Source organism: Vigna unguiculata, chromosome 6, assembly GCF_037176805.1.
Source record: "Vigna unguiculata cultivar grain cowpea cultivar isolate G323 ecotype 2 chromosome 6, ASM3717680v1, whole genome shotgun sequence".
NCBI classification, from domain to species: Eukaryota; Viridiplantae; Streptophyta; class Magnoliopsida; order Fabales; family Fabaceae; genus Vigna; species Vigna unguiculata.
In genome coordinates this window covers 46,208,040-46,233,397 of record NC_140797.1, presented here as the reverse complement: position 1 = coordinate 46,233,397, position 25,358 = coordinate 46,208,040, and the positions used below count along the sequence as shown (strand labels likewise).

The 25,358-nt window shown below is 32.7% G+C and overlaps 2 protein-coding genes and 1 pseudogene across 6 annotated transcripts; 1 reads left to right on the top strand and 2 right to left on the bottom strand.

Annotated features, from left to right (window-relative positions):
- The first annotated feature begins 287 nt into the window (after positions 1 to 287).
- LOC114186782 (protein LIGHT-DEPENDENT SHORT HYPOCOTYLS 10 pseudogene) lies at positions 288 to 6,611 on the top strand (annotated as a pseudogene). Of its 2 annotated transcripts, none has more exons than XR_014995528.1 (2): positions 288 to 1,132; positions 6,285 to 6,611. The product of XR_014995528.1 is annotated as a protein LIGHT-DEPENDENT SHORT HYPOCOTYLS 10 pseudogene, transcript variant X2 (transcript). The 2 variants fall into 2 exon arrangements; XR_014995527.1 differs by having other exon boundaries at positions 301 to 1,132; positions 6,297 to 6,611.
- Positions 6,612 to 8,346: 1,735 nt separating this feature from the next.
- Positions 8,347 to 13,942, bottom strand: LOC114188147 (uncharacterized). Of its 3 annotated transcripts, XM_028076693.2 has the most exons (3): positions 12,483 to 13,942; positions 12,179 to 12,248; positions 8,347 to 8,649 (listed from the first exon to the last, which is right to left on the bottom strand). In XM_028076693.2, exons 1-2 carry the CDS (start codon positions 13,372 to 13,374, stop codon positions 12,211 to 12,213), a joined length of 930 nt encoding a protein of 309 aa, XP_027932494.1. In that variant the 5' UTR covers positions 13,375 to 13,942; the 3' UTR covers positions 8,347 to 8,649; positions 12,179 to 12,210. The 3 variants fall into 3 exon arrangements, with proteins under 3 accessions (XP_027932494.1, XP_085530421.1, XP_027932495.1); XM_085674295.1 differs by lacking the exon at positions 12,179 to 12,248 and having other exon boundaries at positions 8,347 to 8,667; XM_028076694.2 differs by lacking the exon at positions 12,179 to 12,248 and having other exon boundaries at positions 12,483 to 13,867.
- A 6,762-nt stretch (positions 13,943 to 20,704) lies between these two features.
- Positions 20,705 to 23,175, bottom strand: LOC114187548 (uncharacterized). Its single transcript, XM_085674493.1, is given in 3 exon segments — positions 20,705 to 21,999; positions 22,002 to 22,087; positions 22,602 to 23,175. Coding segments are annotated over 3 exon segments (693 nt in total). The 5' UTR covers positions 23,141 to 23,175; the 3' UTR covers positions 20,705 to 21,931.
- Positions 23,176 to 25,358: the final 2,183 nt, after the last annotated feature.

The following is a 25,358-nucleotide window of genomic DNA, read 5'->3' as shown; positions in this document are numbered from 1 at the left end:
CGACTACGCGCTAACACACTAATTCTAATTGCCTTCTTTCAATTACACAAAAATAATAAAATAATTATATAGGCTTTTTAATTATTTATAGCATATACCACCTCATTATGCATGCTACAAAATTATTATCAATCATCATATAACCCACTCATATACGTTTGGGACATCCAAAATCTGTATCGTATGAGAAAATTTATTGGTTGACGACAAAAATTAATATACGACCCAGTAATAAGTTTAGAAAATTGCTTGCTAGAAATAAAATGATATTATGATTGGTTTAGGATATATTTGTTTTTTGTACGTTAAAAAATGAAGAAACATATATAAAAGTTAGTGCAAATAGGTAAAAAGTGGAAATACAAATATGAGAGAGAGAAGGGGTAGGAAAAGGGGAACAAAAGCACCTTCAAATAGGGCCCATAACATGTCCTCTCAAAAGACCCCAAGATGTGATTTTCATCTTTCTCCACTGCACTAACACATTCTTTTCTTTCACCTCTTCTTCCACCTCCTGTCTCATATTTCTCCTTCCACTCATACCCTATTCCAATTTTCAGTCACCATGTCCACCCAAATGCACAACGAAGCACCCTCATCGTCAAGGGCTGCCGCTGTCGTCACCGCCTCTGATCAGCGCCATCAGCAGCCGGTGCCCGCCCCTCTCAGCCGCTACGAGTCGCAGAAGCGCCGAGACTGGAACACCTTTGGACAGTACCTGAAGAACCAGACACCGCCAGTTTCGCTTTCCCAGTGCAACTTCAACCACGTGCTGGAGTTCCTCCGCTACCTCGACCAATTCGGAAAAACTAAGGTCCACCTCCACGGTTGCATCTTCTTTGGGCAGCCCGATCCGCCGGCGCCATGCACCTGTCCTCTGAGACAGGCGTGGGGGAGTCTGGACGCGCTCATCGGACGGCTCCGGGCGGCCTACGAGGAGCATGGAGGGTCGCCGGAGACCAATCCCTTTGGCAGCGGAGCTATTCGCGTGTACCTTCGTGAGGTGAAGGAGTGTCAAGCAAAGGCAAGAGGCATCCCTTACACTAAGAAAAAGAAGAAGAAGAACCAACTTAAGGGCCCTCATCACCCTCCCAAGTCCCTCAAGCAATTGGCCACTTGAGATCCATGGATGGTAATTTCTATTGTCAATCATTCATCTCTTTCTTGTTTTTTGCTATGTTTTCAATTTATATGCCACAAATCACTTCTCTCTGTAGATAGGACAAACACTCATTACTTGTGGGTCGGTAGGTAGATTAACAAACCTCATCACTATGCATATATATATGAGATAGACTCGTACTATAATAATTGCAAATTTTTAAGCTTTTAATAAAAAAACTATGTTATAGCCATGGAAATACTATGGAGTATACACCTATACATAACACAAACCCTAGAAGCATGACACAAACAAACCCTAAATTCCCATGGTGGATGGAGAAATTGTTTGAGTAGAGTAATATAGCAGCTACAGACGGCAAAGAATAATAATTAGTCTAGAAAGGATACCTTCTCTCTCTCCATTGTATCCTTTTCATTCTCTCTTTCTCTCTCCTATCATTCAAAACACTGTTATTCCAGTTTCCTAATTAAATAATTCTCAGGTAGGCACTTTATGCTGATTTTGGCCCTATTTCTGATTATGCTTGATGTTTTTGCTCCCCATGGCCATGCGAGCTTCACATATACGTTGCATGTGATTCATATACAAACCAACGTAGAACCTGAAACGTACTTCAATTCGGTTATTTATTTTAATCGAATACCTGCTTTATAATTAATAAAACCGAATCCTTCTCTAAGACCATTCGTACGGCAGTGTGGTCCATAAGAAATTGTGTCACATTACAAACAAGGTAGAGAAAAGTTCATTTTTATCTGTTTGTCTCTCTCAGCATCCACACAAACGTTGGTTTGTTCAGTAATGGACAGGTGTGTGCTTATAATGTGTACTCATTAATAACGTAGTTCTGAATGTGAGGAGGGATTATACGAAAATGACCTAGGACGTTTCCTTTTTGTTTGTCCCTCTACTGTATATACATATTGTCCCTTCCAAAATACCATCAAAAAATCTCCACAAGTATATATGTATATTCACAAATATTCTCTAAAAAGTAGAAAGGAAAGTTAAATGTGAATCTTGTCTTATAAATAATAGATTAATCATAAACTCAACTTACAAGATTGTTCTGTCGGAAACATATCTCCCTGTTTGTCATTACCATAAATAACTATGTAAGTGTGCATTAATGTGCTGCTTCTATTAAAACTAAAATCACCTATACTAACCTAATTCTTGTTGATAATATATTTTAAATTGTCATTGGGACACGTATTGACTGGTATTGTGTCTCTGCCTCTTTTTATATACACTTCCATGATCATCTATGGAGCTTCTCTTCGAACATCTTGAAAAACACTGTTTTCTTTGCCGTCAATTTCAATTTCTTACAAGAACATAGAGGAACTTTTCTTCAATTTTAATCTTATTATAGTTATGGCATAGAGTCAGTGAAGTAATAGAGTATACAGAAACAAACAGTTACTTGAAATGACACCCTCGTACACCATTAGTCGTTGTTGTCCCATCATGTAGTTGAATGTTGGGTTCCTACAAACACTGTCTCATGGTTGGTAGAAAATTATGTTCATGGCAAAGCATACCAAGATAGATGATGATTGAATGATACTCCATCATTGGTTGATTTTGAGCCTAGAAAGGGAGAACATTTACATACACTCATTTTCTTATCTTCTACCTCACTCATTTGTCATTTCTCTTTTTCCTATTGGTCTGAATGAAGTGTAAAATCGAATCTGAGCTTATATTTTAACTTCTTTTATTTTGAATTAAAGAAAAAACAGTCCATTTGAAAGAAACCAATACGATTAAAACCATAGTTATAAATATTTAATTTTAGGGTTAAATGTGTTTTTGTCCCTCAATTTGTGAAAATTAAAATTAGTTCCTCTTTAAAATAGTCCAATTAAGTTTCTCAACTTTAGAACCGTATGGATTTAATCTTTTTCATCAAATTTTCTTAAGTTTATTTAACGTTTCAAATGCATTTCATCATAGAATTTGAGTTATTTACATCCTTTGACATATTTTTGCTTCAATGTAAGCTGAGAAACAATCATGAAACGCATTTGAAACGTTAAATAAACTTAACGTAATTTGGTTATAAGGATTAAATTCACGCAGTTATAAAGTTCAGGAACTAAATTAGACTAAAATTTTGGAAATGGACTAATTTCAATTTTCACTAAAAATTGAAACATATTTAACCCTTAATTTTATATTAGGATATGGTAAAATATTATTATTTAATCATTTGTTGTTTGTTTGATTGGACATTTATCTTTTTATAATTATCCTTTCATATATATATATATATATATATATATATATATATATTATTTGTGTGTGTCATTAATTTATTCACCTAAAATATAGAAATACTTATAATTACAACCCCTGTTGATACTAGATAAGACTATAATAAAATCAAAATGACTGAAAAAGAAGGAAAGGATACAAATAGGAAAAAATAAAGTTTTTAAAGTGTAAAGTATATTAATCTAAGAGTTAAAAAAATATCAGGTTGATTGAATTGCTTGATTTTGAAAAATAGTTAAATATTATAATTATGCAGATTTCCATTTGAAGTGATTAAAAACACAAATCAATTTAGTTAGTTTATCAAGTCAATCTATTCAAGACATAATGGGTGAATATGTTGATGAGATATATGTTTGTTTATGAAGTAAAAGTTCTTATTTATATCTTTTATACTTGATAGGTAAAATTATTTTTGTCTTAGTCGGGAAATAAATATATGTGTGGACTTGTGTCCATACTTATATCTGTGTTTGTTTAAATATTTATTAAATACTCTTTATAAAACATTCAAATAAAAAATAAAAAATGATATTATAAAAAATTTAAAATTAAGTACATGCTAATTACTAATAAAAGAATTATATTGTGTAAATTTTAAAATAAAATAGCATATAAATTAAATAGATATAAGAATATATATATATATATATATATATATATATATATATATATAATCTAAAAATTTGAATACTACTTATATTTAAACCATGTCACTTCAATCTAAACAATGTTTGTCAGTATAAAAATATATTGAAACAATATCAACAAATATAAATTTATTTGTCATTATACCAACCCATCTCAAAATAGTGGGATAAATGTTAATGGAGACAATAATTGATTAAAATACTACTAAAAAGTTTAAAGTTAATAAGTCAAAAAAACTTAAATTGTTATATATGATTATTAAAGAACATTAATATTTGTAATATCTTTAAAATGTTCTTTTCTTATATTTAGATGATATTATAAAAAAAATGTTCTAATAATATATCAACATTAAACTTTAAATCTTTACACATGTTACATTATATACATTTAAGTTTAACAATATTCTAGAAACTAACGTTTCAGTCTTTTTTTTTTTTCTTACTTGATCCATCATAATCCTGTTGCTATTGTAATGAATTTGGAAGACTTTAAGATTTTTAACTAAGTGAAAAGTTTATAATGATTAAAATTTATATCAATAAGAAATTTATTTAGGTAAAATTTATATATATATATATATATATATATATATATATATATATATATATAATTGCAAAGCTATCACATTGTTTTTTCTTCCTTTTTGTCTTAAAATTTGGACAGAAGAAATAGTCAAAATAACAAAAAAATGGGTTTTTTACTATGCCAATACAAATATTTGAAAACTTACAAAATTGAAATAAAATATTGGTTTTTATTATTTGTTACTATAAAAAATTAAAATAAAAAACACTAAATTGTCATTGTGTATATGAATAGTATTTTAATTATTTCTAAAGGTTTCCCCTTCCATAGTTTTTTTTTTTTTCACTTTGAAATGTTAAAACTTTAGTTATCAACATGGGTCTGCCAAGAACATTACCAATTTTTTTCCTTTTAGAATAAATTCCTATAAATATCAAGTTAATATCCTGTGTTTTGAAATTATATTATCACTATTTGTTTGTTGTTATAATTAATGCCTTGAATTAACAGTATGTGTGAGATATTCTAAGTAGATACATTTGTTGGCACTGAACATATTCTAAAAATAAATTCTATTTATTAACCGTTTGTGATCTTGGTTAGCCCTTATTAATATACATGTTAACTGTTAGTTAAATTATTACTATTATATGCTTGTAATAAATTGCAGGGCTTTAATCTATTTTTAAATATAAACAATCTTAGTGTATGGTTGGTTTATCATTTAATTATTAATGAAAAAGGTTAATATATATATATATATATATATATATATATATATATATATCATGTACAATTATTTTTATTTAATTTAATTTTAAATATATCTTATTAATAAGCAATTGTCAGTGCTAATATAGAGTATTTATTTTTATTATTAGAAGATTACATGTTAACAGATGCCTGTAACTGTTTAATCTTTAAAAACTAGAGACCGGATTCGTTATTATATTTTTAGAGAAATTTATAAGACAATCGAATTTGGCCTAAATTGTATTATACTACAATACATTATGTAGTGATAATATACATAAATAAATTTCCAACACATGTAAACTATTTATGAATGTGATGCAATCATTAATTAGCAGTTTATTTATTTTTGGTTGAATGACAAAACCAAACTGTTAGTAACTAATTAAAGTCGTGTAAATTTTGGATTATAAGAAAATTACAGACTCGGTTAGAATTGTGATTAGTTGGTTTAAAAATGTAGCTAAATTAAATAAAAATCAGGATGAGAGAGTTAAGTGTTGCAAAATGAATGAATAGGAGGTTGTAACTATACATACAAATGTAGAAGGGATAAGTTAAAATGTAAAAGTATGAGAAATTAGAGTCAAAAGTATTCTGAAAACAAACTGCATGATGAAACTTCTTTTGGTAGCAACCAAGTTGAAGAATATGCACCATAATGTCTGATTTCACCTAAACGTATTTTACTTTTGTTTTATAAAGAGTAGCATTGTCATGTTTATATTCTTACTGCATTTCATCCAAATGTGTTTCCACCTTATCTTTATACAGAATCTCTTGTAGTACGTACCCTAGGCTTTGTCAGTTCAATAAACCCATTATCTCATAAGTTTATCTGCAATTTCTCATGTTTATTCGAAAATGCTTCTGTGTATTGCAACCAAATTTCAATAGTGGTTTTCTTACTGATACAACTATTGTAACAAGTGAATGTGCTAACCAGTCTTGCATGCAGGGGCCTGACGAAGACTTACTCGAATTGGGGATTTAATATGCGAAAGGGAAAGAGCATGTCCTAAGAGTATCATCATTCTGCTGCTTCGACTAAAATTATGACAAGAAAATATTGAAATCCCATTACTTAATTACTACGTAGTTCTGAACATAATAATCCTTTTGGAGCAAGTTTGGTCTGAGTAGGTCTTAAATATATAAATATATATATACATATATGTTGTATCTTGTAAGTTGTTATCACATATTAGACCTCTTCCCCAAAATAGAAACGTTGAGGATCGAATGGATAGATTTACAGATGTTTACTATTTCATACTCATCTTATATATCCTTTCTCACACATCCATAACACATCTCAAAGGTCATCACGTCAACACATTCGGTCAAAATATACAATGATTAAAATCTTCATCACAATCTCATAACTTATATAATTCTGAAGCAGCAGTTTTTCTGCTGATAACTTTAAAGCTGTCAAAAGTAAGAATTATAATGGGTTTCATTTTGGTTTTTTGAAAATGTTTTGAGGGGCATCAAATTTACTCCTTACAAGATTAAGGAAAGTTATAGGCATTGAATTTTTCTACCGTTCCTCCCCCCCCCTGTTCAATTTGCTTACAAACAAAGTGTATTGAACGGTTCCTCGTGCATATGTGTTAAAGTCACTTAATTCCCTTTCGAATCTTATAAGATGATTAAGTGATAACAGGGTTTATTGAGTTTCAAATTTCTCTTAAATCAAGTTTATTTTCAATTGAGTTTTAGTTACATTGTGGAGATTTGTATCTATATGTTAAAAAACACAAAATTATGTAATTAAAGTCGTGATAGTTATCTACACACTAATAGAAAAGATCCATTTATCAGGTGTACGTGATGACATAAGCCGAAATTTCAAAAAGATTTAAAATTCTTAAATTAAAAGTATGATTTTCCTTATTTAACTTTTACACAGCTTCAACTTTTAACTTACGTAAATCTTTATATGTGCGGTAGAAAAATCAATCCGTGTTCTAGTTAGAATGATCAATCAGTTAATAAATAAAGAAAAACTTTAGGATGATTAATCATCACCTTCAATGAAGAAACACAACTCATCCTAAGAAATTTAACTAATTATAAATAAGAGGATTCAAACCCAAAAAAAAAAAAAAATTAAATTAAACATTCTAATTAAAGAATTTTCTACCCTTTTAACTTGCATATCTTCCAAAAGGATTAAAAAGAATTATAATCCTTTATGGTAATATACACGCAAAAGAACAAAAAGTCCTTGCATAGTATATATGCATGTATGGAGATGTCGTACTTATGAGTACACGGGATCGGAAATGTAAGCATGCACCAAGGTGTTTATGGCTTGTTTGCATAATTATTTAATTCTTAAGCTTTTGAAAACTATTTAGTTTTTAAAATATGTAAACTACTAAAACATAATTAGTGACTAAACATAATTTTCGTTTCATTATCTACCATTCCCAACTCGAGTTTTTTGTAACGATATTGTGACTAAACTACCTAGTTTCATCTTTGTTTTTCATTAACACTACTCTCGAGTTTTTTGTAACGAAGTGGGGTGGCATATACAAAAATCCATGTGACGAACGAGCTTTTCCAAAATCCAAACCACCCATGTAGGCCTAGAACAAGTGGAATAGTAGATGAACTTTGAGAAACACCAATTTTGTCTTGGACTAAGGTGACCAATGGTTATTCAACAACAAATAAAGATTGCCCATGTCGGAGTAAGTTTTTTTAATAAGGACTTGTATCAAACATGAGCAAAACAAAAGAGAAATATTTAGTAGACTTCGAACAAAGTACACACATTTTTTTCACGGACTGAGTTTGTTTTTGCTGATATTAGCTATGTTTAAAATAAATATGCAAGAAATTTATTATACTCCTTGCTTATTTTCACTTATAAATACCTAGATGTTTTAAATGTGAAAAACTGGACGACAATGGACCCTATGTTGTTTTGTTAATCAAAAAACGCAATACACTGTCTAACTTATCTCAGGGCTTTGAAAAAACAAACCGGGTAGTGAAAAGGGAAAAGGGAGGGCATTTGGCATAAGAGTGTTATACATTGGAGCAAATTCTATATCGGAGCCAAATTAGGCCTAGCACAGTCGCTGATTTAATTTATAAGGACTAATAACAACAAATAAAAGGCTAGCTAAAAGAATCCAAAATTACTCCAAGATAAATTTCTATAGGAGATATTCCCTCATGACAGTATATCAGCTGAAGATATGTACTTTTCCCACGACTAGACCCAAACCAAGACAGCTTTTCGAGCACCATCATCTAACCATCGCCCACTTCACCAGGCTAGCTATACATATCTGCAGCAATGAACAATTCTGTCAAAATAGTTCAGCAGAGCCGTGAGAAGTGTATATTAAGATATGTTCAATCTGAAATTATTAATACTTCTTTAAATACCAAAGGTTTAGAATGAAGTATTTTTTCACTAGTTAGATAGATCAGATCGTAGATCACCAAGATTCCAACAACCACAAAATAACGCCTGTATGTTTCAGTCAAAAGACACATTTACATAATTGTATTCAAACAGCAAAAAAAAAAATAAAATTCTAAAGTGACACCTTATCTAGACCACCTCGATAGTATATATGCATGCAATCAATTGAAAGTAAAAAAACATAAATGCCTTTTGAGTGGTAATATTTATCCACGGGTGATAAGCAAAGTGCATAAAATGAGATTCGATAAGAATTCAAGATTTTTGTACTTAAAGATATCTATGAAATGACACTTATTCCTGAATGACTAAAACCAAACAAACTTGGATTGGTTAGTAATCTGAAGCAGTTGTCTTGCTGAGCTTAGCAATATAAATATGATGTGAAGGAAAGTTACAAGGTATGGTTTTCTACTGTTGGAAAGGAACCTAACGCACATTTTACGAATATGCAACTAGTTCTTGCTTTTCCATTTACATGCTTAGAAATCAAAATAAGAAACACACTGGTACTCATCCCACCGAAATCATGGAGTCATTGCTACTCTTAGAGAAAAAGTAACTAAAACCCCAAAGATCATCTGTAACTCCTTATTTGTTGAAATCGCATTACTACAAATTATGCAGACATTAGAAACAGAACATCTTATTGGCATTTTTCTTAAACCCATAACTCCTAGATAGTTGACATTTAGTAGCACAGGGCTGAAAACGAATCAAGTAAATTTGAAAAGATAGTAAAATCACCATTTCTCAAGCAAAAAAAAAAAAGTCCTTACATCGTCGTATAAGTGATATAAGTTATAATCCTAACACATACAATAAGAAACAGGGTAGAAAAATACGACAACCTCGATAATCAAAGGAATCTTTACCATTTTCTTCACCGTCTTGATTTTTATGAATATTACGACTGAAAACAACATCAAGGGAAAAGTATTACTCGTTTCCAGTTCTCTTCTTTTTCTCCTATAAGAAAATCAAACTTGCACAAAACCCCATACCTTCCAAACCATTAACTCACCGTTCTCCTCCTTTCTTCAAGCAAATAATGTGTCGTACCTATTCATTGTTTGAAAGGAAGATATGTCCAAACTATATATTTAATATAAGAAAACTGGAGTGGTAAAAAGGATAAAATTGGGGAAAAACAATTGACCAGAAGCCAATCCAACTGAGGGGGTTCAAAGCCACCAGCAAGCCACAGCTAGCCTCAAACGTTCATCTACACGCTTAATGTTCTCAGCATAGGACCATACTAAAGATCTAGGTCATCATTACTTCAGTACAGGGCAAATGGAATCTAGCTGAATTTTAATTCATTGATATTAGAAACTTCTCTAAAATAGTCTCCTAACTTTTCTAGTATGCTGATTAGCAAGCAATAATCAGAGGACAACGAAAAGAGCTGCACCATGCAGAAATAAGAAACAAAACAACCAAGCTACAGATTGGATACCTTGATCCCAGCCTTGCTTTTCACGTCAGTACCAATAGGGATCATGTAGCAACTGGAGTCATTAACTCATCATCGATCCATATTTAAATGAAAGCTATCAACTTGAACCATACTAGTAACTATCGAATTGAGTCAATGGGATTAGTTTTAATTAAAGGACATTTGGTAAATCAACCTCCTGAACCTCTCAAAACCATTCTTTCCAAAATCCGGCTCACTTCACACGGACAGAAAACCTGGGACATGTTACAGTGCTTGTAGTTGCACCTTTCTTGAAGATTTGAACAGAACAGATAATAGATGCAGCTTCCTGCCAGACTCCACCATTACCTACCTATGTTGAGAACAGATGACAAGTACAAATAACTAGAGAAAACACTGAAGGTTTTCCTTTGAGAATTCAAACCACATGGACAGTTTGGGAGCTGTGTGACATCAATCGTAACTCCTAACTGAGTTGGAAAGGAACTGGACTGAGATAGGTTTGTGGTGGGCACAAGAGAAATACTCAGAGTTCATATCAAGTTCCTCAGTTTTGTAAGATCGTACCCAAATACAAAATTATGCTATTAAGCTAGAAAAAAAAATATGTAGTAGGTGACAAAGATATAGAAAAAAAAATCAAAACAAAATAAATTAAGCTAAATTTGGAAACAGAAAAAGGGTTGTGCCTGCTTCAAGATTGAACGAAGTGAGGCGTTCACTGACCAACACGTTAGGTCACTTTTCCATTTTCAAATTCAAACTGGTACCTATACTAGTTTAGACACATTCTTAACCCATTGTCAATAGATGACCAGGCAAATCAGAGGGCAATTTGTACAAGTTCAGTGTTCATTGTCAATAATAACAGATAATTACTACTCAGTAAGTATCTAAAGAATATACAGGAGAAAGTTAAATTCATTATGACATTTGTGCCTCAACTTTGCAAAACCACGAGTTCAAATAACCATTACAACAGATTCAAGAATCCACAAGGGACCTTAAATTTATAAAGTTAACTCATTAAAGTCGTTTTGTAAAAATGAAGACAAAATTGGAATCCATTTTTATAGTTATACTAAACAAGATTGGTAAATAACATTCATAAAGCCTTTCTTGGTATTGAAGGTATGGCATAGACAATATTTCTCAATTTGGCCGAGAAATCATGTTTTACCAATTGTGTTATTTTTAGTTGACATACAACTGCCATCATATTCCTAATATCCATCTACTAAAGCTACTGCATGGTAGCGGTTTCCTATCCCCTAAATCAACATCAGTGTGCCAGAAAATATCCAGGAGTTCAATCATCAACATGTTTCCCCCGATTTACCTTACATATTAGTACACAACTACCCAAAACCTCATCACATTTATGAAAGTTGAAATATAGCACACATGTACCACACATGGTTCAGCACTGCATTTATAAAAGCAGAAACACAGCATAAATTTACCATGATTGGCTCTATTTCAATCAGATACAAAAGGAAAGGGAAATATAACATTAACAACAGCCACTGAATGCAGAACTAAGAAACAAAGCTTTGAATGTGAGAATCTTCAACACACTACTATCACAAAGAAAGATAAAAAAAGTATGCAGACCTAAACACATCTTTATGCAGAAGTTAATGAGTAATACATGTGATTTGTAAGGTTTGAACACCATTTTAGTCCACCAAACACTAATGAATCCTTGAGTTTATAAAAACTTCAAGCAAACTTACAGATTAAGAGAAGCATACAAAAAAGAATAACGTTGGACCCTTTAGTCAAAAGCTTTAATAGACCACCCACATTAATGTCAATGTCACCATAAGCTTAAAAAAGTGATTATAATACTAAACCAACATCAGAACTCAGATAAAAATGTATAGTCATGAGGACTACCTCAACTCAATGCCTATAGAAAAACAGTTCATAAAAAAAAATATCTCACCATAAACTATGATAACCTGCCAAAACGAAGTACTAAAGTGCACCACTTGCTGGTATATTTAATTGCAGAACTACAAGAAACAACCAATTCAGAGCATTCAGTGAACCCCTAGAGTCTAAAACCAACATACAAAACCTATTTTTCTTTTCCCAAAAAAAATGTAATTCACTGAAGAATCCCCTGGCGACCCACAACCCTCAAGTTCAAAACATAATTCGTTCGTTGAAAAACCGAACACTAAAAAGTACAACGCGGATCAAATCAAGCCAAAAGGAGAAAAAGGTAGAAAGAAATTGTATCTCACCGTTAGAGCCAGATCGTTTCCCGCGCTTAATTCTCTCGAGCTGAACCTGTGTGTCCATAAACATCTGCATCCTCTGGACTTCAAGATCTTTAGCAAACTGCATCCTCTGTTTCTCCAAATCCACCATCTGCCTCAGCTTCTGACCCTCCACTCTCTCATACACTTCCCCAAACCTCTCTATCGCCTTCGCCAACCTCCTCATCCCTTCCCTCTCCTTCTCCCCTTCCTCCACCTCGCTCCCCCTTCCTTCATCTTCGTCCTCCTCCTCCTCCACATCGTCCGCCTCCTCTTCTTCCTCTTCCTCCTCGTCCTCGTCAGCCTCCGCAGCCGCCGCAGCCGCTGCAACAGCGGAGTAATTCCTTCTGAAATAACCCTCATCCATCGCCGCCGCAGCGGCGGAGCGCTTCTGAGGCAGAGCGACGGCCGTGGGTGTCACCGCAATCGCAGGCGAGGAGGAAGGGTTCTTCCGATGCGGAAGCAACGGAAGAGCCACAGGTGGCGAAGGAGACGGCGAGGAGGAAGGAGGCTTCTTGGCGTTGAAATTAGGGCCAATCAGAGCATCCAATCGTTCGTAGAAAGGCCAGGAGGAAGAGAGAGTACCGTTGGAGGACGAAACCCTAGCCTTCTCGATCTTGTACTTCTTCTTTATGGTATCGATGCGGTTCTTGCACTGGACGTCTGTGCGGTGCGTCTTCTTGGTGTGACCGTGGAGCGCGTTGACAGCATCCGCGACATCCTGCCAATCCTTCTGGCGGAGGTTGCCGCGGTTGAGCTCGAGGTAGCGTCGGCCCCAGGCGTCAACAAGAGTCGAAGACGCCTCCTCGGACCAGCAGTCCTCGCGAACGGGGACGGGGCGCGACGGCGGCGCGATGGAGTCGTTGAAGTCGGGCATCGGAAAACGGAAATTAGGGTTCGGGGAAGAAGAGAGAGAAAGAGAGAGGGAATGCGGAAAGAGAAAGAAGAGAGAGAAAGCGAAACGGCAAGGCGAAAGAGTGGGAAGGGTGGGGGATAATACGGTACGGTCGCCGGGGAGGGGCGCGTGTTGTTGGGGGAACCCCCAGTGTGTGAGTGGCTCGCGTCATCGGATCGGCTCGGCTTGACCGCTACAACTACTATCGGAAACACCCAATTATTTTTCTCTTTTTTAAATTTCAAATTTATTTATTAATCAATCAATTCATATAATCTATCATGCCATTTGCATTGTCCATGCCACTTGTTTTTATTATTATAGATTATAATTTATAAATATGTGGGCAAATACATATTATTCTAATTTTTCAATGTGTTTTCAATTTTTAGAGGGGTGAGGGTTGGAGAGGAAGGCCAACGCGCGCTGTTGCCGACTTGACTTGCGGTGTGTGACGGCTCCAAATTCCGTTTGGCATTTTTCTTCTTTTTAGAATTTATTTTCATTTTAGTAATAGTTTTGGGACAAATAATTATAATTAAGGAGAGAGATATAGAGTTTTAGATTAAGAAGATGATTAAGATTAAGATCAAGGCCTTAAACTGCGAGCGGGATTGGTGAAGATTAAGATTCAGTGGGTGCGATTGATATATACCTTGCGTTGCCTCTCCACTCTCTTTATCCGTTTTTCTTTTCTTTTCTTAAATAAACATGCCGCGACCCGTGACCACTCCGATTCCACAGTGAGCAACTATTTATTTTTAATTAATAATTTTTTATTAAGTAAAATTAGTAAGCATTATTTAATTTATATACTTTTCTTAACAAATATATTACATTAAGTAATTAATTACTCTGGTTTTATTAGTTAATATTTAAATCAAATATTGAATTAAAATGACATTTTTATGGAAGTGCAAAATATTAAATTTAGTTTGAATGACATTATGTATACTTAGTGTTTTTTTAAATAAAATTATACTCGTCAACCAAACAGAAAGTTAAGACAAAAACTATGTAACTCATTTTTGTTTTACTACTTTTCATTTCTAACTTAAGGAATTCAAGGTTATTAGGTCATATATTTTTTAAATAAGAATTTTTTTAAATTTTAAAGTGAATTTTGTCTAAAAAGGTAATATAATTAGTTATTTTAATTATTTAACAACACTATAATTATAAATGATATTAATGATAATTAATACATTTTACTATAATATTGAAAGTGTTATTTTAATCAATATTTTAAATATTGATTAATAAAAGTGCGTTATTTAATTACTTAATTTTATAAATTTATAAAAAATATTACATAAAATGATATAATCAAGCCTGTGAACTTTCAATTATTTACTTAATTTTTTTAAAAATTTGTACAAATAAAATTTTATTTACAAACATTTAACTTCATTTTAAAACAGTTAGCAATTATTTTAATTAATTCTAATTATATCAAATTGTTTAAAGTAATTTATTAAATTTAACAGGAAAAACGTTTTTGAAAACAACCCTACTAATTCCTTGTAGCTATATGTCATGTCATTGTTTACTATACTCACCACTCTAAAGGTCTCAAATTTCTTGAGTTTCCAACTCAGTTGAACAAAAAAAACAAAAATGTGAATTCTAGATCCAAACGAGTTTTCATATTAGGAATAGCCTATTGAGCATGAGATAAACATCGAGTACCATCAAGTACGATCATGATCATGTACTATGAGTGTCTTCTCATTTGCAAGTTTGAGATTTTGCACACAATACGCATCCAAAATAGTTGAAGTGGAGGAATTTTTGGACACAATGGCAGTACCTCAGTTTCTTCCCTTGTATTGTCAATTTGAGGGTTGGATCCTCACCCGTATGAATGGAGGACAAAAATAGCTATTTGGTAAAAAAAGTCTACATCCTAAAAATGATAATAAAAGTTTCACAAATTAATAATTAGATTAATTCATGGGTCAAAATTCAGGTTAGGTTATACTACTAAAAGATCATATACTTTCTCCAAATTTTTGTTTTGAAAATTTTCGTAAGAATTACTTATAAATCTTATTATAAGCAACTATTATTTTTTTAAAATATTTTGTATAGAATATTTTTTATATATTTTGTATAAAATATATAAAAAAAATATTTAATTTAACTTCTATCGATTTTTAATATATATTACATATATTTTAAAACAAAAAACAAAAATACCCATATATATAATATAAAAAAAATAAAATTTTTGGGGGACATAAACACCCTCTACTCCCAAGAAACTTTGTCGTTGTGAGTCTAAAGTCTCACATTGGCTAAAAAAAAAGTAAAGTGACTAGTATCTAAGTAGAGAAACTCATAAAGTGAATGTGGTGATTTTAGGGATTCAACATTGGTACGAAGTCCCACATCAATTAAGAATGAGTGAGAGGATTAGGGTTTACGATTTAGGGGTTATTGAGTTAGAGTTGATGGGTTTGGGTAAGGGCATAAACTCTCACATAGGGTGAAAATTTGTAAGATGACTAATATACATGGATGTCTCAACGGTTTGAGAGGCCTAAAATAAGTTTAAAAAATGAGACCTTTATTTTTTTATTTTTTTATGCAAAATTATTTATTAAATTGTGATAATTAATTTTATTTAATATTTATTTCTCAATGGATAATACGACTAATTCGTTTAATTTTTATTGAGACATTGTTGATCTTAAATAAGTTTTTATTATCTTTATATTTGAAATACTCCTTTAGACTGAAACAACTGACAAAAGAATTGTTAACATTATTTTATAAATTATATATGCATTTGGAAAAAAATTTATTCTTTTTATATATTTAAAAATGTTAATTGGTTTATCATTCCAAATATATAATTTCTCTTCAAATATTTAATTTTGTAATTAAATTAAATCCATCAATATCCAACAAATTTTCATGTTTTAAAGATTTTTCAAGGTTTAAGTATTTATCTTTCAAAAATGAAATATCTACGCATCATAATACACAAGACATTTGCTCTTTTTGTTCATAGCTCCTTTAGTCTCAACTCTTCTTTTCTTTTGAATAGTCTAATTCAAATTTTCTAGTTTAAATATCTATATATTTTTATATGAAATAAAAAATTATAATATATAAAACATTACTAAAGATAAATATATAAAACAAATGAATTAAAACAATAAAACTTGATTCTGGTTGTTAAGAAAATAAACTCGATAGTAGACTTGCAATATCTTGATGTCTCAAGTCTCTTTTTCATTCTTAAGTCTCAACGTTTTCACAAACTTTCAAAGTTGAATATTTTAAGATTAATCATTAATAAAAAGAATTAAAAAAAATATTGTTCTTCTAAACTCGATAGTAAATCTTTTTTTTTCCAAACTTGAATTATCTTTTTATAGAAAACTCAACTTTGAATTACGCTCAAATTAATCTATTATTCACCAAAATACTAAACCATAATCTAACTAATAATTTTGTAAAAAAATTCAGTTTCTCCTCAATATACATGCAACAAAAAAAACTCTCGAAACCCGTAAATCTATAAGTATTGAACAACAAAACTAGGCAAAAGAAACACATTTCTAATTCTAATACAAATCCAAAATAGAATAAAAATAATAATAATACAAATAGAAAGAAAAAACATACTAACCAGAAATGAGAAATGAAGATGAAAAAAACTGGTACATATGAGCAACATGAGATTCAAAAGATTTAAGAGATGTAATATGCCAAAACTCTAGAAAAATTATTATTATAAGAAAATAAAGTAAGGAGAGGTAAGAGAAGTTATAGAGAGATAAAAAAAGAAAATAGAATTCAAATTGATTATAAGAAAATAAATATAGCTAATCATTCTCTTTTTTGTAAACAAAATTATAATTTACTAAAAAGATATTTTAACTCATTAATTATCAATTTTACTACCAATAAAAATTAACATACACTAATAATAATTTAATTAAATTTTATTTTCAAACATAAACTTATAATTAATTTAATAGAATTGTATTAGTAATAAAATATTTTTTTTTAGGCTTTTTTTATCTTAAACACAATTTTGTAATTAGTTTAATAGGGGTATATTAATTAGTACTAAAAAAAATATTGAGACCTTTTTTTCTTAAACATAATTTTATAATTAATTTAATAGAAAAATATTAGTAGAAATTTTTTTTTGAGACCTTGTTATCCTTGAGGCCTAAAGCGAGTGTTTTACTCGTTTTACCCTTGAACCGGTCCTACTAATATATAAATAGAAGAGGCTAGTATACAAGTGGATGGACACCGAGGGGTACAAATTGTTAGGACTGAACATAAGTTTGAAATCTCATGTAGTAAAAATATGTAAGATGACTAATACATAAGTAGAAGAGACTAGTATATAAGTGGATGTGTAAAATAACTAATATATAAACATGAGGGGGTTAGGATTAAGATTTAGAGTAAAAATAAATACGATATATATATATATATATATATATATATATAATTTCTTTCAAGTTCATTCTCTTCTACTAAACAAAACATAAAGATTTCCTTTGGTATTATGAGAAACATACAAGAATCATACTAACTATAGGAATCAAACAATATATCTAAAAGCGAATTTTCAGGCAGAAATATGAGAAGTACGTAAGTATCCATGATAAGGTAAGAAATTAAACGACAAGTAATTAACATATGAGAAATGGTTACTAACATATGAACTTTTGTTAAAATTGTTAGGTAGTTAAGTCAAATACGTATCAGCCTTGTTAGTTAATAAAAAACAACTATCAGTTTTTTCTGTTGTATTCTGTTTCTCTGTATAATGTGCTGCCATATAAAGCACTGTAGTCCATGTGTATGTGATACAATTCATTCTTGAATATACATTCATCTCTTTGAATCCTACTGTGTATTCTCTCTGCTGCGTAAAAGTTAACAGTGGTATCAGGAGCAAGGTTCCGATAGAACCTGTGAAGAGTTACAAAGGGCTAGTATGTGTTGTAAAGCTGTTTTGGGTAGTATTCCAGATAGAGGAGTGATTCTTTAGTGAAGAGAGTGGTTTCTTGCTCAATCAAGAAAACCCATAGAAGAACTTCACGTAAAGGGGTATTGTCAGGTGGATCTACTGAAGAATGGCTGGAATGGGGAGTCTCATACAGGGAGGGTTACCAGTGTTTGACGGCAACATATTTGATCAATGGAAGATCAAAATGCTTGCAGTTTTTGGGTTTCAAGATGTTGCAGAAATCATCCAAGAAGGTGTAGGTGAGTTAAGCAGCAAGGCATCTGAGGAAGAAAAGAAGCACTTCAAGCAACAACAAAAGCTTGATAGCAAGGCACGGTTCTTGCTGTATCAATGTGTAAACTCCAATATCTTTGACAAGGTCTGCAAGGCAACTACTGCCAAAGAAGTGTGGGAGATCTTGGAAAAGACTTATGGGGATGGAGACAAACACAAGAAAGTAAAGTTGCAGGCCCTACGAAGGAGGTTTGAATTTCTAATGATGGAAGATAATGAAACAGTTGCACAGTATCTTGATAAAATTCAAAGGTTGGTAAATGCTATGAAGACATGTAATGCGAAGGTCTCTGATCAACATGTGGTGCATAAGGTCTTACGGTCTCTACCACCGAGGTTCGATCACCTAGTGATAACAATCGAGGAGACCAAAGATCTTGAAACTTTGGAGATGGAAGAACTTCAACACTCACTAGAGGCGCATGAGTACAGGTTGAGTGAAAGAAAATGTATTCAAGAACAAGCTCTGCAAGTGAGGTCCACACCGAAAGGTAAGCCTAAAGGAGTGAAGAAAGGAGGCAAGAATTGGAAGGAGCAGAATCAAGAATCTGATTCTGTAGAACCCGTAAAAGGGAAGAAACAAAATGCAGATGGTGACAAATCCTGGAAATTTGACAAGAAAAAGGTACGATGTTACAATTGTCAGAAAATGGGGCATTTTGCTCGTGAATGCAGGAATGGAGAAGGGTCGAAAACCAAGTCCACCAACCACGCGAATCTTGCCCAAGAAGATTCAGACTCAGAAGCAGTAGTTCTGATGGCAAAGACTGATAATGAGGTAGCAGAAGACACATCGTGGTATCTTGACTCGGGGTGTTCAACACACATGACGGGAAAGAAGGATTGGTTTGTCAAGATGAGTGAATCAACCCATGGCCAGATCAGATTTGCAGACAACAGCAGCCTGTTAGCAGAAGGCATGGGAAGAGTGGTGTTAAGTGCTGATAGTGGAAGAAGAGTCCTGGTAGAAGATGTGTTATATGTACCAGGCTTGAAGACTAATCTGTTAAGCCTAGGCCAGCTACTACAGAAGGGGTATCATATTACCATGCAAAATAATCAGTTAAGCATGTTTGATCAACAAGAACACCTTGTTCTACAGGCAGAACTGTCCCAGAATAGAACTTTTCGTGTTGGGATGAATGCATTAAAGCATCATTGCTTCGCTGCTTCAACAAGTAAGACAGAATGGAATTGGCATTACAGGTATGGGCATCTGAACTTCAAAGATTTGTGTCTGTTGAAAAATCAGAACATGGTGGAAGGACTACTAGACTTGGAGGCTCCTGGAGATGTGTGCAAGGAGTGTGTTGAGTGTAAACAAACGAAAAGAAGTTTTTGCAAGTTTGTTCCTCAAAGAGCTGCAGAAAAATTGGATCTGGTTCATTCAGACATATGCGGTCCTATCCAAGTGGAAACGTATGGAGGTAACAGATATATCATTACGTTCATTGATGATCTATCTCGCAAAATGTGTATGTGATACAATTCATTCTTAAATATACATTCATCTCTTTGAATCCTATTGTGTATTCTCTCTGCTGCGTAAAAGTTAACAAAAATAAACTCGATTTCATTGTATAGCTTTGTCTTCCACTTTTACACAGAGTGAATGATATGTACCCACACATATATTTCCAACATATATTTGTGTTAATTTTTTTGGTGGGAATAAAATCATAATATTTGTGGCATAAATGAAATTGCGACAAAGTAACACGTCTGAACTGTAAGGCACTATAGTGCGAGAAAAGTATGGGCTATGGTTCGCATTACGCTTACCAATCTCCAACAATATTATAAAGTATGTGTTATGTTTGCATAACTATCTCATTCATTATATTCTTTTACATTATACATTTCCAAACATGGAGACATGAAAATTTTCATGAAGTGCTAAAATAATAGTATAGTACTATTGTACCAATTGCTTTATAGTAGTATTATATTGAGATGAATTCAAGTGAAAGGTGGAGACAGAGACTTTGTAACTCTCAGCTTAATTATGCGCAAGTGTGAGGCGCCGCTAGCACATATGATGATGATAAATGATTCCACATTTTCGTATTTCCCATTCTTATATATATCATCATCTACCAACAAAAGGGAGAGGGAAGGAAAACTATATAATTTTTTATAAATGTAAATGACTTTGGCACCAATATGGACTATAACCTACATATATATATACCAGAGCTTTCTAATCGTGTAAAATAAATTTAGTTAAAGAACAACTTTTTACGGTAATTAAGCGTGTTAAACTTAGATATAGTAGCTTATGAATAGTTAGTGATATGGTGAGTAAGTTGATATATTTTATGTGATTTATGGTGTCTTTAGATAGATATGGTGGAAGGTGCATAGAAATGAAGTAAAGTAAGGAAGAGACAGAGAGAGGAAGTACAGAGAAGATTCAGACAAGGAGAGGTGAGTGAGTTCACCTGATCCACTCGCAACACTGACATCCCATGAGACCATCACATTTCAATGATTCATTCATTGTTTTATTGTTACATGGAGTCGCTTACTCAGTGTGCCAACTTTTTTGTTGGCCCCAGACATATATGGTGGGGCTTTAGAGTAAAAACCGCATATATGCGTTCGAATCAGAAAAAGAGAATCTGAAATAAATCAGAATCAGAACCAAACACAACACAGAACGCAGAACACAACACAAGCTTCCCTCAAGGCTCAATAATCTGCCCTCCAGTCAATCCACGACCCCAGAAAGAAACTCCACTGTGTAATCAATCACCTTTACAGGATGCCACACCCACTAACCTTATTGCTAACTCATACTCACAATAAAATGCTTAAAGATACACAACACAATACAATACAATACATATATCCACTAATTACTTTACCAACGCAACATTATTAGATATTACAATTTTGGTGCCAACCCACCCTTTTCTTTTTCAATTTTTTACCCTTAGTTTCTGCCCAAGTACACCGTGGCTTTGTACCCGCTTGCTTACACATCCATGAATCTGAGGGACCCCAAAGATTTTTATTTTATTTTTTTCTCTCATCAAACATTAAATAAATGGAAAGCTATATACTTGAATTTATTCATTCGCATTATTATATATTATATATTTACGTTTTAAAGAGTGATGCAAGCATTACGTCAGCCTCTCGCTGGCGTTGGAGAACGACTGACACAGTCGAACACTACAAAATTGAACGAGGGGAATAAACGTGAATGGATTACTCCGTTGTTAGTAGCAATGGCATAAATTCTACCATACGTCTCAATCACCTTCCATTATGATCCAATACAGAACGACGAATGCCCCGAAAACCAGACACAACAGGAGTGGGATCCTTTTCTCCTGTGTTTCAATCATACACTTCCTGTGTCTACTTTTCCATCTGCAGTACTTCAATTCCAACTCCAACCAACCCTTCATCGTCAACAATTCATCAAAACCTAAAACAAGCTCACAAAATTCCTTCTTATCACCCCTTCCTGAAAATTACAAAATTATAACACACCTCCATCACTCGTGCACCCTACCAACTAAACACCAACAACACCCCCCTTCGAAATCATGATAAGCTGATAACGAAAGCTTAAAAAAATGGCAATCAGTAAAGTTGAGCACTTGTGATCCCCGAATTTTATTCAAAAACGATCTCACTTCTCAAAATCACAACGTATTATCATCTCATTACTTCATATACCAATATTTTCAGCTACTGATACAAACTGGCTTCTTTCGGTAGACACGTATTCCTATATTTTTAAGCCTATATGACTGAGAAAAATGAAACGAAATTGTTTAGTTGAATTTAGAAAAACGGGTTTTGAAGTTTGGAAGATGGAAATATATATATGTTGGTATAATATAATATAATATAATATAGGAGGGAGAGGCTTAAGATATTGAACAATTAAGGAAGAAGAAGCGTTTACAGTAGTTATATATCAGGTGGTGACTCCGAAATGCTCTCCAAGTGAGGCCTCCAAACGGCGACACGACCTCGTCTTCTGTCTCTCTGCGTAGAAAGCTTCTCAGAGAGTATTTCAGTCAAGTAGCGATCGTTCGAGACGAGCAAGTTGGCCACGGAAATGGCGTCACTGTTGTTGTTGTTGTTGCTGTGATTGCGGTTGTGGTGGATTCTCTCGGCGTGGTGGTCCTTCCTTTTCTTCTTTCCGGAGGAGGGTCTCTGGCGGTGGTTCTTGTCGGAGGGGGGAGAGGGGAGGGGCATGAGGAAGTAAATCTTGCCGCGCTGGAGGTCAGCGTCGGGAGGGACGACGACGATCTTGGGAACGACGCCGTCTTGGGTGGAGGGCGAGGATGGCTTCTTGAGCACATGTTTGGGGTGCGCCTTCATGATCTCGCTGGCCTTGACGGAGCCGGTGATTTCCTCGACGCGGCCGTTGGAGTGCACTATGCGGATTACGTCCAGTGCTCCGCATGGAAGAATGCAAGAGATGCAACACCGTATGGTGTTTCTCATTATTTCTTGTTCTGCTCTCTCTGCTTGCGTTGGTAATTAACGCTACTATCATAGAAAGAAGAGAAGAGAGAAGTGGAGGAAAAACTAGAGAGTAAGAGGGTGGAGGATGAAGAGTGAGAGAGAGAGAGAGAGAGAGAGAGAGAAAACTTGGTTTTGAGATATTGTGCTTTTATGTTTTAGTAATGCAGTGGGAATAAGTCACATAAAAGAATTTTGGGGGAGATGATGATGCCTTTTATTTTCGTTATTATCTGAAATATTTGTTATTAAAAAAAATATTTGACAAATGTTAAGCATCACTTCAAACACAGTTTAGTGTGTGTAGAAGTTATTTAATTTGATCTGAAGGCAGTTTTGAATGGATGGAGGAATATTAATTTATTTCCATGGGGGATGAAATTGATGGTTGTGAAGTGAATAATTGCAGAAGAGTCCTTGGTTTTGTGTGGTGTTGTGAAATGAATAGTATTAGGTTAGGAATGGAAGGTTGGTATAGTGATATGAGTGAATGATGGAGACTGCTTAGGAAGCAAAAGCTTAGAAGCTTTTGATGGGGCCGTGAGTGGATGTGCGTGTATCAATCAAAGGTTGACACTTGTCGGCCAATAATGAATATTTACACTAAGTTTAGGTGAGGAGGGTAGTGGTGTGGGGTCAAGGAGAGAATGGAAAATGAAATGAGGTAAAAGCATAGGATGATGGACTTAACACACTTTATCTCTACTGGGTTTTAGTTTAGTCAGCGAAGTGCTTCTCTTCTACTACCCAAATCCCTTTCACATATTTCCTACATATACAATATATTTTCCTTTGTTTAATATATTATGTTTATTATTTCTACCTGCCACAATAATCTATATGTAGTATATTATAAGGGAGGGTCAATTAATCACTCCAACGCCATTGCTCTGCATAGCTTCTATCTCCTACAACAAATATTCTCCTTTCCTTTCCTTACCTCTGTCGTTAGTTATTTCATTTTGCTCGTCTTTGCTTTCCCACCACCAATTACAAATACTATAGTTTCATTATATTTTAAAACAATTCGTAATAAAATTAAGATGACGTATATATTGATTTGACATATGTTTATTATTTATTATTAAGGTTGTGTTATTTTGAGAAAAAAATGAGATATGAAAGATTAGGGAATGAAACTGGTGTTGTGTTTTTTAAGAGATTTAAAGTGATTTTAGAATTGAATAGAAAGTAAAGTTTGTAAAAATTTGTGATTAAATTGACTGATGTGATATATTAAAAAAAAATTTTAATAGAAAAAAAATTAAATTATCAAAATATTTTTATAATTATATATAATATAAAATTATATATAAATAATTTAAAAATATTTTATAAATTTTATTGAATGATTAAAAATATAAAAAAATATTTATTAAAAAGTAAATAATAGAATATATTTTGTATGAAAATAAATTTAATATATAAGATGAAAAATAATTATTTACATGAAAACTTTTTTTTTTTTCTAATAGTAATTTTAGAAGTAATAAATTTTTGTTATAATCATAATAAATTATTATTGTTACAGTTAATATATAATTAAAAAAGTAAATTGAAATCATGTGTATTGGTCTTAACAGTTAAACTACATGCAACAAAAATTAAAGGGTTAAATATGTTTTTGGTCCCTCAAGTTTGAGCGAAATTTGGGTTTAGTCCCTCATCAAAACTTTTGACCAATTTAGTCCTTCATCTTCCAAAATGCATGAATTTAGTCCTTTTAACCAAATTTTGTTAAGTTTATCTGACATTTCAAGCGCATTTCATGGTAGTATTTAAATTATTTATATTGTTTGACACATTTTTGCTTCAATGTTAACTTAAATACTATCATGAAATACGCTCGAAACGTCAGATAAACTTAACAAAATTTGGTTAAAAGGACTAAATTCACACATTTTGAAAGATGAAGGACTAAATTGGTCAAAAGTTTTGATGAGGGACTAATTCCAAATTTCGCTGAAACTTGAGGGACCAAAAACATATTTAACCCAAAATTAAATAATGAAATAGTAATTTTGTTAAATCCAACTGTGTCATCCTCTAATCTCATTATGGATAGTGAGATTGAATTTTAAGTAAATCCTCATAATTATATCTTTCCATTATCTTGTATCACCTCCAAAAGAACACGTTATTCACTTACTAATTATTATTTCTCATTCTTTATGAATAGTACATCCAACAAAAACACTGT

Coding starts and splice junctions, on each gene's coding strand:
- LOC114188147 (XM_028076693.2), bottom strand. CDS start 13,374: ATGCCCGACTTCAACGACTCCATCGCGCCGCCGTCGCGCCCCGTCCCC. Junction 12,249..12,482: donor GAAACGATCTGGCTCTAACG/GTGAGATACAAT, acceptor TGTTTCTTGTAG/TTCTGCAATTAAATATACCA.